We start from the raw sequence: 16,024 nt of genomic DNA, 5'->3' as shown, positions 1-16,024 counted from the left end.
GGAACAGCTGGTAGTTTCGAACTGCTGACCTTAAGGTTTGCAGCCTGATTCGCAATCACTACGCTTCCAGAGCTCCTTGAGTGTTAATAGTACATCCAAGCAAAATGGAGTCTCTGACAACTTCAATCTTTTCTCCATTTGTGATGATGTTAATTATTGGTTCTGTGGTGAGAATTTTTGTTTTCTTTACATTAAGGTGCAACCCATATTGAAGGCTGTGGTGGGGTTTTTTAATCTGTATCTGTATGTGGAGCCCTCTTTGCTTTCAGCAAGCAAGATTGTATCATCTGCATATCAAAGATTGTTACTGACTCTTCCTCCAATCCTAATATCATGTTCTTCTTCATATGACTCAGCTTCTTGGATTATTGTCTCAGCATACAGATTGAATCGGTATGGCGAAAGAATATAACCCTAGTGCATACATTTCCCAATTTTAAACCATTCAGTATTTTATCATTCTGTTTGAACAACTGCCTCTGGTCTATAGACAGGTTCCTCATGAGTACAACTAAGTGTTCTGGAATATTGTTGTTGTTGTTGTTAAGTACTGTGGAGTCGGCTCTGACTCATAGTGACCCTGCACAGGGTTTCTGAGGCTGTAAATCTTTACGGAAGCAGAACGCCTCATCTTTCTCCTGCGGAACCGCTGGTAGTTTCGAACTGCTGACCTTGAGGCTGTTAGCCCGACTCGTAACCACTACACTACCAGAGCTCCTTTCTGGAATATTAATTCTCCAAAATGTTATCCATGGATTATCAAAATGCACACAGTTGAAAGCCTTTGTATAGGTAAACCTCTTTCTGGTATTCTCTGCTTTCATCCAAGATCCATCTGAAGTTAGAAATGATACCCCTCATTTCAGGTCTTTATGTGAATCTACTTTGAACCTCTGGATGTTCCCTGCCCATGTACTGTTGCAGCTGCTTTTGAATTATCTTTCATAAAAAATTGTCTTTAGCAAAAAAAAAAAAAACAACAACAACAAAAAAAAACATTTCTCTTATAAATGGGAATTTTCTTGACAAGAGAAAGTTATACCATCAGTGTTTAAGGAGTCCATGCCAGTTAAAATTCCTCTTCATCTCCTCAGGGAATGTGAGAAAAAGACAGCCTTCTACTCCAAGAAGGAAGATGTGATATGGTTGGATTTAAATCCATCATTTCTAGATCCAATAGTGGTTCACTCAAAATTTTGTCTATACAATGTACTGGCTCTTAGAACTAACTGTTGGCTATTAAACTGTCATAAGGAGAGAAATTGATAATTAGCATTTAGAAATCTTCTATTAAATATTGTGGTGGTATTAAGCACGTGATCAGCAGACTTTTCTCGTTGACTTTAGACCATATTGAGGACTGTTGAACACTCCCATGAGGAGTCCATGGAGTACAAGTTACATACTAACTTGTACTTATAGTAGTAGGAGGAGGAGGAGTAGAGATTGGTCTGGCATGACTGAAAAATAATCCTTCACCACAGATGCTTTAAAATTGTTGTTAAGTGGCACCAACTAAGTTCTGACTCATAACAACATGGTGTAGGGTTTCTGAAGCTTTACATCTCTGGTTCAGCAGAAAGCCTCCATCTTTCTCTTACATAGCAGCTGGTGGGTTTGAACTACAGTCCTTGTGGTTTCTAGTCCAGTGCTTATTGCATGAAACCACTGTGCTCCCATACTTTAAGATGTTGTTTTGTTTAGAGGCTCAATAATAGCTGTGTAGGGTGTTAGAGGAATCTTTTTATTCCCTTCTAAAAGCAGTTGCTTAGCTAATTCCAATTTATGGTGGCCCATGTGCGTCAGAGTACAACTGTGCTCCATGGGGTTTTAATAAGTAAATCAGCAGGCCTTTCTTCTGAGGTGCCTTTGAATGAACTCAAATCTCTATCCATTTGTTTAGCAGCTAAGTGTCCTAATAGTTTACATTACCCAGGAACTCCTGCCTTGTTTATGTCCTTCAATTCTTTGGATGTCTTAAAGGACTCCTGACCCTAAGTCAGTCTTTCATGGATAAACTTGACCATCTATTTGTTTTATCTTCAACTCTCATAAACTAAAAATCTAGTTTTCTAAATATTCATACACTAAAAATTGGCATTGTGGACTAATGTGCTAGACTGCAAAGTTGGTTTGAACCACAAGGTCCGTGGTTCAAGCTCACCAGTTCTGATTCTACATCACTTAACCACAACAACATGGTAACAATCAAACAAAAAAGATGTTCATATTTACATGAGACCAAATAGCAAACTGCCTCAGGAAATATCAATATAAGCTATGTTTTCACAGGTAGCGCAAATAAGATTAGAATCATACTCAGAAGTATGATGACATTATGAATACCCCTTTCTCTGAAAACAATATGATACAATAGAGGGTTGATGTTAATTAAGGTCTTGGGATCCAATATTTGCTCTGAAACTAACTAGCTTGTTGCTATCAAGAAATTTCCAAAACTTCTGGAACCAAATCTCTTTCTTTTTGAAAGTAGCAACTTGAATCAGCTGATCTCAAAAGTCTCTGACATCTTTAACATTTCATAATCTTAGGGAAGTTATTTTCCCTTAAGGTAGCTTCCAGTGGAGGACTGAGTTTCCCATCTATGCATTGACTGCTCAAAGATAGATTGACCTCTTGCACATGTACTAAAGCAGCTCTTTATTATGAGTTTCTCCTCGTCAGACTCTAGGCTGAAATGAACTACAGTGAGGGATTGACCCTGAAATATAAGCCAGTTTTTGCCATGAGGACATGAGTTCTTCCAATTTGCAGATGTCTCCAGGGCTGAAGAGTAACTCACAAGGGCCTAATCACAACAATATGGGTCCAATAAAATATCAATTGCAGTGTAAGGTACTATTTATTGAATTGTTATTTATTTCACAAGACCTTCCTCAAGGGGCTCCTCAAATGCCTAACAATCCAAAATAAAGCCATCTGTCTGTCCTCCCCTAACTCATAAAGTCTATACTGCATTAACCCAGATCTTAAATAGAGTTAGGAGTTGAGTGAGGGCCCCATCCCCAAGCAATTGAGCATAAATTACCATGTTAGAGTTGATTCCCCAAGTACACCATTGATTGATACAGCTCAAATCACATTTTAAGCTTCTCTGCTCTCCTGAGATGATAGACCCGGGGCTTGCCAAGGAAACTATCCATTTTGTGATCAAGAGTGTTAACTTGGAAAGATCAATGGTTCGTATTATCTTTTTCAGCTTTGAAATAAATGAGAGAGCATTCATGCAAATGAAGACAAATTCAAAGGAAAAATTTGAAACAATAAGGCAATTACAGAGCAATATGGAAAATGTCTAATCATAGATCGCTATTGAAAGAACGGAAAATTTATATCTAGAAAAGTCGTTGTTGAGTGCCATCAAGTCAGTTTCAACCCACAGTGAACCTGTATAGGGTTTCCTAAGAGCGACTAGTGAGCTTGAACCACCAACCTTGTGGTTCAAATCGACTTTGCAGTCCAGCACATTAACCCACAGAGCTATGCCAGGACTCCAGTTAGGCAGTGTATTTTAGCAAAGAAAGATAATGAGGTAACACGGTTAATGTGGAATATATATTGAATAAATAAATATGGTTTATTGTTGAATCTATAAAAAACTTCAATAGTAAGAGAAAACATAAAATCATAGAACACTTTTAAATTATGCTGTCCTCATTATCTAAAATGTGATTGAAATTAAACATTGAATATATAGAGAGGGGGAGGGGAAGAGAGTCTGAGTGTGGTGCTGTAAGATAAGCACTGGACCACAAGGTCAGTATGAACTGCAAGGTCTAGTTGAAACTCATTAGCTGCTCCTTGGAAACCCTATACAGGGTTGCTATGAGTTGGAACCAACTCGAAGGTGCTTAACAACAACAACATATGTAGATTGATAGTGAGAAAGAGAGAGAGTCCTGGTGTGGTGCTGTGGGATTAAGCACTGGACCACAAGATTGGTTTGAACTGGTGAGTTAATAGATGTATAAGTATAATATATATAATAGACATATAAGTATAGTATGAAGAGTTTTCTGATCTGACTTATAATTTGAAAAGAGTTCTTATAGTCTAGATTTTCTTGAAAAGATAAGAATGAATGGCAGTTCTTTTGCAAATAAGGCAGAGTATTCCTGCAAGGAATCCTGGTTGCACAGTAGTCAGGTACTCAGCTACTAGCTGATAGGTTGACAGTTAAAACTCACTAGCTGTTCCCAAAAGATAGATGTGGCAGTCTGCTTCCTTAAACATTACAGCCTTGGAAACCCTATAGGGAAGTTCTACTCAGATTCCTATAGGAATCCACTCCACAGTTGTGGTTTTTGGTAAGCAAGTGATTTATCTCAAGCCTGTTCCCAGCAAGGAGTGCTAAAGCAGTTACTGAAATGTGCGGTGCAGAAACCAATAAAACAATGCTAAAGTTGAATGGTTGCCGAGAAATGTAGTAAATGAGTAGAATTCTGGAGTGAACTCTACACCCCTTAGTGCAGTGGACCAGGCCGCCTTGTTCTTAAATGGCCACAGTTCATTAGGTAAATGGTTGTTATTGCTACCAGTGAGCTTTCTTCCTTAAGTGAATTAGACAAAAGGACCTTGAGTCTATCTTATATCAATTGGGCAAAGTCTCCTTTTTATAAGTAATAGATTCCAAATACTTTCACATAGAGAAAAAATTATTCTCAACTACCAAAGGAAGCTCCAGGTCAATCAATATAGGTTTCCCATCTGCAGAGAAAGGATCTTCCCTACACTATTTGAACCATGGGTATTTTCAGTAGTTTAAGGACACATTTTGTTTCAGCACTCTTCTGCTTGTGGATATGCTTTCTTTCCCTGCAGAAATCAAAGATATCTACCTATGAGAAGATGTGGGCTTTTATGAGCAGCAGGCAGCAGACTGCTCTGGTAAAAAACAGTGATGAGGGGATCCAGCGAGTGCTCACCACTGACTACGCTCTACTGATGGAGTCTACCAGCATTGAGTATGTGACTCAAAGAAACTGCAACCTCACTCAGATCGGAGGACTCATTGACTCCAAAGGTTATGGAGTGGGAACACCTATCGGTAAGAAGAAGGAAATACTAGTTGGGGCACAGTCCCTAGGTGCTTCAAAGGTTAACATGCTTGGCTGCTAACAGAAAGGTCAGAAGTTCAAGGTCACCTAGGGGCACCTAGAAAGAGAAGTTTTGTGATATACTTCCAAGAACTCAGCCATTGAAAATCATAAGGAACATATGACAGTCATGGGGTCATAATGCATGGAAACCAACTTAATGGCAACTTGTTTGGTTTGAGATAAGTGATGTTGATTACAAAATGTGGAAAGGAATGGACTCAGAGTTCTCCACTCCACATACTGAAAGACCTTGTAGCATCTTTAGTGAACCAGTAAATGTAGGAAATGACCTTACAGATTTAAAGTCATAGTCTGAATTGAAGATTTCCAGATATTTAATCTAATAAATGTCAAGCCAGTGTGTTGTTTTGTTGTTGTTGTTGTTGTTTTTCTTTTTCAAGCTATAACTGCAGTGCGTATATGACAGTGTAGGATAATGCACTAGACCACAAGGTCGGTTTGAACCATAAATTCTTCAGTTCAAACTCACAAGCTGCTCCTCAGAAAACTTACAGAGGATCACTATGAGTCAGAACTGACACAATAACACTTAACAACAACAACAAATACCACTATATAAAGTGTATTTAGCTTTGTTTTATTCCAAATAAATATTTTTAAAAGAATATCCTCCTAATTACTCATTCTCTACAAATTTATCTTCAACACTTATAAATTCACTTATGATTTTACTACCTCACTTTATAGAATATGAAAAATAATTCTGTATATCGATGACAACATTTAGAGGCTTCATAGTCCATGTCAACAGATGAAAATCAACATTACATCTGTCAAAAGAAGAAAAGGGATAAAGATTAAATTACAATGTGTTCAGGCAATATGTTAGAGTCAATCAACAGTAACTACCTAAAACTTCAAAATAATCGCATTTGCTGGTCCTTTACCGATGCCCTCCCTAGGGATATTATTGCCTTATTGCACAGAGACCTACAGCACAAGGTCTTCTTGCTTGTCAGCAATTTTCAATTCAATATGTTGTTGTTGTTAGTTGCCACTCAGTCGGTACCAACTCATAGCAACCTTATGCACAGCAGAACGTAACACTGCCCAATCCTGGGCCAACCTCACTACTGTTGCCACGCTTGAGTCCATCGATGCTGCCACTTGGCCAATCCATGTCAGTGGGGTTCTTCCTCTTTTTCTCTGACCTTCCACCTTACTAAACATGACATCCTCCTCCAGGGACTGGTCCCTCCTGATAGTATGTCCAAAGTATGAGAGACAAATCTTGGCCATCCTGGGCCTCCAAGGAGCACTCTGGCTGCACTTCTTCCAAAACAGATCCATTGGTTCTTCTGGCACCACAACACCTTCAATAGTCTCCTCCAACACCATAACTCAAAAGCATCAATTCTTCTAGTCTTCTTTTTTCACTGTCCAGCTTTTGCATGCATATGAGGTTATTGAAAATACTATGGCTTCGGTGAGGGGCACCATAGTCCTCAAGGTGACATATTTGCTCTTCAACACTTTAAAAAGGCCTTGTGCAGCAGATTTGCCCAATGTAATACATCGTTTGATATCTTCACTACTGCTTCCATGAGTGTTGATAGTTGATCCAAGAAGAAAGAAGTCCTTGACAGCTTCAATCTTTTCTCCGTTGATAAGAATGTTGTTTATTGATCCAGTGGTGAGGATTTTTGTTTTCCTTATATTTAGTTGTAATCCATACTGAAGGCTGTGCTTTTTGATCTTTATCAGTAAATGTTTTAAGTCCTCTTCACTTTCAGCAAGCAAGGTTGTATCATCTGCATGTCACAGGTTGTTAATGAGTTTTCCTCCAATCCTGATGCCACATTTTTCTTCATAGAACCCAGCTTCTCAGATTACTTGCTCAGCATACACATTGAATAAGTATGGTGAAAGAATACAGCCTTGTCACACACCTTTTTAAATTTTAAACCATTCAGTGTTCCCATGTTCTGTTCGAACAACTGCTTCTTGGTCCAGGTACAGATTCCTCATGAGCACAATTAAGTGTTCCAGAATACTCATATTTCACAATGTTGTCCATAGCTTGTCATGACCCACACAACCTAAAGCCTTTGCATAGTCAATAAAGCACAGGTAAACATCTCTCTAATAGTCTCTGCTTTCAGCCAAAATCCATCAGACATCAGCAATGATATGCCTCATTCCTCAGCCTCTTCTGAATCTGGCTTGAACCTCGGGTCACATCTCTTTGGAACAGGCATAAATATGGATCTCTTCCAATCAGTCAGCCAGATAGTTGTCTTCCAAATTTCTTGGCAAAGATGAATGAATGCCCCTGTATCTCCTCACTTTCTTGAAAGATTTCAATTTTTAGTCCATCAATTCCTGGTGCCTTGTTCTTTGCCAGTTCCTTCAATGCATCTTGGACTTCCTCCTTCATACCTCTTGAAACAGTTGACTTTTGGTACAGTGACTTGTGTATTCCTTCCAGCTTCTCTTGATGCTTTCTCCATCATGCAATAATTTGCCCAGAGAATCTTTCAATAACAAAAGTCAAGGCTTGATTTTTTTTTAAGTTCCCCCAGCTTGAGAAATGCTGAGCATGTTCTTCCTTTTTGGTTTTCTGACCCCAGATCTTTGCACATTTTGTTGTAATATATGACTTTATCTTCTCAAGCTGATCTTTGAAATTTTCTCTTCAGCTTTTGGACTTCCTCATTACTTCCATTTGGTTTAGCATCTATACTGGAGAGCAATTTTCAGTGTCTCTTCTGACATCCATTTTGACCTTTTCCTTCTTTCTTGTCTTCTCAATGACTTTTTGCTTTCTTCATGTATGATGATCTTGATGTCGTCCCACAACTCTTCGGGTCTTCAGTCTTTAGTGTTTAAGGTAGCAAATCTGTTCTTCAGATGATCTCTAAATTTAGGTGGGATATATTCAAGGATATATTTTGGCTCTCATGGACTTGTTTTCATTTTCTTCAGCTTCAATTTGAATTTGCATATGAATAATTGATGGTCTGATCCACAGTCTGCCCCTGGCCTTGTTTTGACTGATGATGTGGAACTTTTCCATTGTCTGTTTCTGCAGATATAGTCAATTTGATTTCTATGTATTCCATCTGGTGAGGTCCACGTGTATAGTCATCTCTTATGCTGTCTAAAGAAGGTATTTGAAATGAACAAATCATTGGTTTTGCAGAAATCTATCATGCATTCTCCAGCATCATTTCTATCACCAAGGCCATATTTTCCAACTACTGATCCTTTCTCTTTGCTCCCAACCTTTACATTCCAATCACCAGTAATGATTAATACATCTTGATTGCATGTTTGATCTATTTTAGATTGAAGAAGTTGGTAGAGTTCTTCTAGTTCATCCACACTGGCTTTAGGTGCATAAACTTGAATAATAGTGGTATTAACTGGGCTTCCCTGTAGGCACATGGATATTATCCTATCACAGATAGCATTGTACCTCATGACTGATCTGGATATGTTCTTTTGACAGTGACTGTAACACCATTTCTCTTCAATTTGTCATTCCCTGCGTAGTAAACCGTATGGTCATCAGAATCAAAATGGCCAATACCAGTCCATTTCAGCTCACTAATGCCTAAGATACCGATGTTTATGCATTCCATTTCATTTTTGACAATTTCCAATTTTCCCAGATTCATACTTTATACGTTCCATGTTCTGATTTTCAGTGGATGTTTAGAGCTGTTTCTCTTCATTTTGAGTTGGGCCCCATCAGCAAATGAAGGTCCCGCAGTCTTTTCTCCAACAAATTTTTATTCCATTCGCGTCATCACGGTCAACTCTACTTTGAGGAGGCAGCTCTTCCCCCATCGCATTTTGAGTGACTTCCAACCTGAGGGGCTCATTTTCTGGCACTAAGGAGCTCTGGTAGCATAGTGGTTATGAATCGGGCTGTGAACTGCAAGGTCAGCAGTTCGAAACTATGAGCTCTTCCGTGGAAGAAAGATGAGGCTTTCTGCTCCTCTAAAGATTTACAGCCTCGAAACTCTGTACAGAGTCACTATAAGTTGGAACCAACTCCACAGCACATAACAACAACAACAACATATCTGACAGTGTTTCTCTGCTATTCATAAGGTTTTCAGTGACTAAATATTCGGAAGTAGTTCATCACTCCTTCTAGAAATATCTTATATTGGGTCTTTCTCTATAGAAAAGTTCTAATATGATGACAGTCTGATCTTCTCAAGTGAGATATTGATAATTAGTTATAAGCACTCCAAAATCCAAGTCAAATCTTCTGTTGTTGATTCGATTTTGACTCATTGAGACCCTACAGCAGAGAACAGAGCGGCTGCATAGGGTTTCTGGAAATTTAAATCTTTTTGAATGCAGACTGTGTTGTGTTTCTCCTGAGTAACTGCTGGTGGGATACCAGTCTTAACCCACTGCACTACCTGGGCTTCTTAAGCTGTCCAGAAGAGATGAATGAATTATGACCCATGCTACAACACTGAGCCAATTCAATGAGCAGAGACTTTTTTGCATCTAAACCACATAACTACAAAGCCAAAGTAGATTTGGTTTGTTTGATAGGCTGTTTGGTTTATATTATGATTTTTGTTGTTTGAAAGGATTATCCAGTTTGACCCTCAAAATTAAACAGGGATCAATAACTTATCATTTGATTTTGAAGACATTGTAATTGAGTAAAGTTTGTAGAAATGATGGAAATGGTGGCAACTATGGAGAATTAGAGATCATATAACTTATCTAAATGGGGTAGCTGCCACTCTAGTCACTCAATTGTAACCATGTGTGAATCTGGGCATAAGGCTGTCATATATTCTATTTAAAATCCAATTGCTGTTGAGCAGCACACAGCCGGCTCCCAGAGCAGACATTTCAGGCATCAGGGAGCTAGAGAAAGGTCAGAGAAACACTGACCACAGATTTCTGACTGTCATCAGAGAAAAAAGTGTGGGTTTTCTTTTTTATTATTACTTTTCCTTTCTCTGTTCTTTGGTCTCTCACTGTCTGCACACCTCCACTCTGGTGACTAGAGGGGGTGCCTGAGCAAGTGGACAACCCCCCCCACACACACACCCTGAAGGGTTCTACTATACTTGCACCCAGATCTGCCGCACAAAGATTTCTGGGTCCATAATTTCACAAATGGGAGGAATCATCAGGAACTGCTTTAAACAGAACAGTCTCCTAGAATGGACCAAGCCTGCTGAGAAAGGGGCACTAAAGTATATAAAGCAAACTTTAATAGATTTGAAGAAATAAATAGACATATCTACAATAATAATGGGAGATTTTAATACACCACTTTCAAAAATGGATAGAACAACCAGAAAGAAACCAGACAAAGACACAGAGGAACTAAACAACACAATCAGCCAACTGGACTTCATAGATGTGTACAGAGCATTCAACCCAACAGCAGCACAGTACACGTTCTTTTCCAGTGCACATGGAACATTCTTCAGAATAGATTGTGTCTTAGGCCACAAAACAAGCCTCCATAAATTTACAAACATCAAAATACTTCAAAGCATTTTCTCGGACCACAATGTTATAAAATTAGAAATCAACAATAAGAAGAGCAAGGAAATAAAGTCAAATATTTGGAAACTGAATACCACCCTGCTGAAAAGTGACTGGGTAGTAGAAAAAATAAAATGTGAACTCACAAAGCTCCTAGAAACAAATGAGAACGAAAACACAACATACCATCATCTTTGGAACACGACAAAAGCAGTGCTGAGAAGAAATTTTATTGCAATAAATTCACACATCCAAAAATAAGAAAGAACCCAAATCAACACATTAACACAACGTCTCCAACAACTAGAAACAGACCAGCCAACAAAGTAAACTTATAGTCAACAGGAGAAAGGAAATAATAAACATCAGAGCAGAAATAAATGAGATAGAAAACAGACAAACTATATAAAGAATCAATAGGACAAGGAGGTGTTTCTTTGAAAGGATTAATAAATTTGACAAATCATTGGCAAACCTAACAAAAGAAAAGAGAGAAAAGACACAAATAACACAAATAACAAACAACCTGGATGATGTCACAACAGAACCAACCGAAATAAAAAGGATAATGACAGAATATTATGAAGAGTTGAACTACAGCAAATTTGAAAGTCTAGAGGAGATGAGTGCATTTTTAGAAAAGCACAAACTACCTAAACTTACATAGCATGAAGTAGAAAACATGAACAGACCCATAACAAAAGAATAAATTGATCAGGTCATCAAAAAACTCCCAACCAAAAAAGTCCAGGTTTGGATGGCTTCACTGGTGAGTTTTAGCAAACATTCAGTGAAGAGCTGTCACCAATTCTTCTCAAATTATTCCAGAATATAGAAGAGGATGGAAAACTCTAATACATTCTATGAAGCAAGCATAACCCGTATATCAAAACCAGGGAAGGACAGCTCTAAGAAAGATAATTAGAGAGCAATATCCCTCATGAACATAGATGCAAAAATTCTCAATAAAATCCTAGCCAACAGAATTCAACAACACATCAAAAAAATAACACATCATGACCAAGTGGGATTCATATCAGGATGCAAGGATGGTTCAATATTAGAAAAATAATCAGTGTAATCCACCATATAAATAATAAAAAGGAAAAGAACCACATGATCATATCAATTGATGCAGAAAAAGCATTTGACAAAATCCAACATCCATTCCTGATAAAAATACTCAACAATGTAGGAATTGAAGGGAAATTCTGCAATATAATTAAGAGCATGGATACAAAACTAAAAGCATACATCACTCTCAATGGAGAGAAACTGAAAGCTTTCCCTTTGCAAACAAAATCCCAACAAGGATGCCATTCATCACTACTCCTATTCAATATTGTGTTGGAAGTCTTAGCCAGAGCTATACGGCAAGATGTTGTTGTTTTTAGGTACCATCAACTCGGTACCAACCCATAGCAACCTTATGCACAGCAGAATGAAACACTGCCCAATCCTGGGCCAACCTCCCTACTGTTGCCACGCTTGAGTCCATCGATGCTGCCACTTGGCCAATCCATCTTGTTGGGGATCTTCTTTTTTTCTCTGACCTTCCACCTTACCAAACATGATATCCTTCTCCAATGACTGATCCCTCCTGACAATATGTCAAAAATATGAGAGATGCAGTTTGGCCATCTTGGCCTTCCAAGGAGCAGGGACAAAGAGGAAGTAAAATTCTCTCTCTTTGCAGATGATATGATCCTATATATAGAAAACCCCAAAGACTCAGCAAAATAAACTACTAGAACTCATTGGTAGATTCAGCAAAGTGGCAGAGTATAAGATCAACATACAAAAATCAGTTGGATTCTTCTGTACTAATAATGACAGCACTGAAAAAGAAATTATGAAAGCAATACCATTTACAATACCTGCCCAAAGGAAGGAATGTTTAGGAATAGATGCAACCAGAGAAACAGACCTATACAAAGAAAACTACAAAACACAACTACAAGAAACCAAAAGAGATTTACAAAAATGGAAGAACATACCATTTTCCTAGTTAGGAAGATTTAACATAGTGAAAATGCCAATACTAGCCAAAGCAATCTACACATATAATACAGTCCCAATTAATATTTCAACAATGTTCTTTAAAGAGATGGAAAAACAATCACAAACTTTATATGGAAAGGAACGAGACACAGGACAAGCAAAGCACTGCTTAAGAAAAAGAACAAAGTTGGAAGTCTCTTATTCCCCAATTTCAATATTACTGCATGGCTACAGTGGTCAAAACAGCCTGATACTGCTATAATGAAAGATGCATAGATCAATGGAACAGAATAAAAAATCCACATATTAACCTTTCCACATAGAGTCAACTGATCTTTGACAAAGGGCCAAAGCACATTAAATGGGAAGGAGATATTATCTTCAACAGATGGTTCTGGCAGAATTGGAAATCAATATGAAATGACCAGAACAAGACTTTTACCTCACACCATACACAAAAACTAATTCCACATGGATTAAAGACATAAATGTAAATCCCAGAATTATAAAAGTCATTAATGAAAAAATCGGGACAAATTTAAGGGCCTTAATACAAGGCACACACAGATTACCAAACATTGTGCAAATTACACAAAACAGAAGACAAAATAGATGACTAGGCCATACAAAAAATTAGAAACTTGTGTACATCAAAAGATTTCACCAAAAGAGTAAAAAGGGAGCCCACAGAATGGGGGAAAAAATGTTTTGCAATGACATATCAGACAAGGGACTAATTTCTAAAATCTATAGAAAACTACAGCACCTCCACAAGAAAAGGACAAATAACCCAATTACAAAATGGGCACAAGACATGAACAGACACTTCCCCAAGGAAGACATTTGGGCAGTCAACAAATATATGAAGACATTTTAAAGATCATTAGCCATTAAAGAGATGCAAATCAAAATAACAATGATATCTCATATCACACCAGCAATAACCGTGAAGTTCAAAAAAACAGAGGACAGTAAATGATGGCCAGGTTGTAGAGAGACTAGGACACTCCTACATTGCTGGTGGGATTGCAAAATGATCCAACCACTCTGGACAACAGTATGGTGCTTCCTTAGAAAGTTGAAAATACATATACCTTATTTTCCAGCAACTCTTCTACTTGTTATAGATCCACAAGAAATATGAGCCATAACATGAGCAGATACATGCACACAAATGTTCGTAGCAACACTATTCACAATAGCAAAAAGATGGAGACAGCCTAAGTGCCCATCAATGGATGAATGGATAAACAAACTTTGGTATATACACACAATGAAACATTATGCTACTTTGAAGAATAACAAGGACGCTGTAAGCCATCACATAACATGGATGAATCTTTAGAACATTATGCTAAGTGAAATTAGTCCCTCAAAATGACAAATACTGCATAAGATCATTATTATAAAAGCTTAAGAAAAGATACCCATACTAAAGTGAAAAAAAAGCTTTGTTGGTCACAGAGTGGGGGTAAGGGGAGTGAGGGGACAGTCGAGCACAGTGTAGGAAAGAGACACATCATAGTTTGGGTGTTGGGGAGGGCAACACAGAAGAAGTAGGAAGGGAATGAAAGAATAAGGTACACAGGGGAACACGGAGGCAATTTTTACAGTGGTAAATAGTGATGTATGCTCAATCTTGGAACAAAAGGACTCTGTGATACAGTGATGGAGGCATAGATTGAATGGGTAAAAGAGAGGAAATAATGTTAAGATACATGACTGTCTTATGAATATTGGTTTCCTTTGCCTACTACTGCAAAATAGATACTTGAGTGGGATAGAAAGGAATATTGGGAAACATGATTATGGAAAGCTTGTAAGCCTGTCTTCAGCCTATAACTGATTGGAATACCTAAAAGGGGTTCTAGAACTTTTCCAGTGAACTAGCCTTCCTGCAGAGCATTTGTAGTCTATAGGACCTAAGGTGGAATCCTGAGCCCCATCCAGAACCCTCTGAGGTGGGATATTCCTACTTGAAAGGACAAGTAGATAAGCCTGGAATGGCTAGAGGAACAGAAGATACTGCTTAGAAGAAAGTCCAGCAGGAAAAATTCAAAACAAAAATGGTAGTCTGATTGGCTACTACAAGAACAAGCAAGTTGTTCACTGGGGAACCATCAAGGCAAGCAATCAAGTCCCTTCAAGACAAATCGCCCTCCAAGACAGAAACTTAAGGGGAACACACGAGCATGCATGTAAGTTTGCTGGTGGCCACGTTGGTCTCCCAGTGAGTGGAAGAACAGGAAAGGCAGCAAAGAAGATATGGGCCAAGTTTGACCATGTTCCATAGACTTCTGTCAACCTGGAGATGAAAGCGAGAAGAGGAGGGCTTGGTTGATCTGAAGTGTGGTGAGACTTGTTGACTCCTGAGTCTATGGACAAGGGCATAGCCACAGAGGGCTGGAGTTGAGAAAGAAGTGCCCAGCTGATATGAAGTGAGGGGAGACTCACAGGAATGCCCACTGGTAGATAGCACCCATTCGACCTGGATTCAATGGCTTGATGATTAGAACTTGGCCAGAGGAAGATAAAAGGGGGAAAAAAAAATTTTTTTTTTTTTGGATAAATGAAACAAGTGTAAATCACTACAATTTGATGAATTTGACCTATACTTAAGGATGTAGTAGCTCAAAATTCCAACTGAGAGGGAAGGAGGCTTCACATCGAAAATCAATCCTTTCAACTCTGTATACAGGATTGATAGATATGGGTAACTTAGACATTGGCTTCCTAAAAAGAGATGGGCTATAAAGGGAAAGGCAAGAAGTGACTGGCTTGCAAGTTTTCAAGAAGGAGTTTAGTTTCAGAGTGTATGGGGGAAGGTAGAATCCCCACTAGATAGTTTTCATGTTGTCTAGATGGGTCTGGTGTAAAGGGATGGGGATAAGATTCTTATGATTCAATAGTAATTGGTATCATGACCATTTGCAACAGTCACAACAATAAAAGCAGAAGTTTTGTAACAAAAAGAGGGGAGTAGTTAACAGAGAACCCTAGGACCATCAAAAAAGAAGAGCATGAGTGGAATGTGGGACACTATCAAGGGAAGCAGCAACACCAGAGATGGAGGCAGAGATGAGAGCATGGAGAGAGAGAGAACAGCTGAGGACTCTGGACTCTGGGAAAGAGAAAGGCTGTGTGCTGATAGCCAGGTGTGGTGGCCAGGAGGCAGGCTTGCTGAATGTGTGCTTTGGTTACTTAAACGATTATATATCCCTAAGTGTTTTTGTGTACATCCCCCAACCCCCCCCCACACACACACAAAAAAAAAACCACACAGAGAGAATAGAAGGAAATACTGTTGAATGATGATGCACAGGGGACATTGTAATCATTGTAATGAAATGATGAGTGTAAAACTGATGTTTCCCCATTTAATCACTCAATTAACAATAAAAACTTAA

At 38.5% G+C, this 16,024-nt stretch overlaps 1 protein-coding gene across 1 annotated transcript in view; it reads left to right on the top strand.

Annotated features, from left to right (window-relative positions):
- The window catches only part of GRIK1 (glutamate receptor, ionotropic, kainate 1), an 828,690-nt gene that overhangs the window by 760,389 nt on the left and 52,277 nt on the right, over positions 1-16,024 (top strand). Inside the window, exon 14 of the mRNA XM_006862518.1 lies at positions 4,843-5,068. Within this exon, the coding sequence (XP_006862580.1) occupies positions 4,843-5,068 (226 nt within the window). The remainder of the gene's footprint in view (positions 1-4,842; positions 5,069-16,024) is intronic.

The sequence above is a fragment of the Chrysochloris asiatica genome, unplaced genomic scaffold (assembly GCF_000296735.1).
Source record: "Chrysochloris asiatica unplaced genomic scaffold, ChrAsi1.0 scaffold00049, whole genome shotgun sequence".
NCBI lineage: Eukaryota > Metazoa > Chordata > Mammalia > Afrosoricida > Chrysochloridae > Chrysochloris > Chrysochloris asiatica.
Note: the sequence above shows the minus strand (reverse complement) of the source record. Positions and strands in the feature narration are given on the sequence as shown.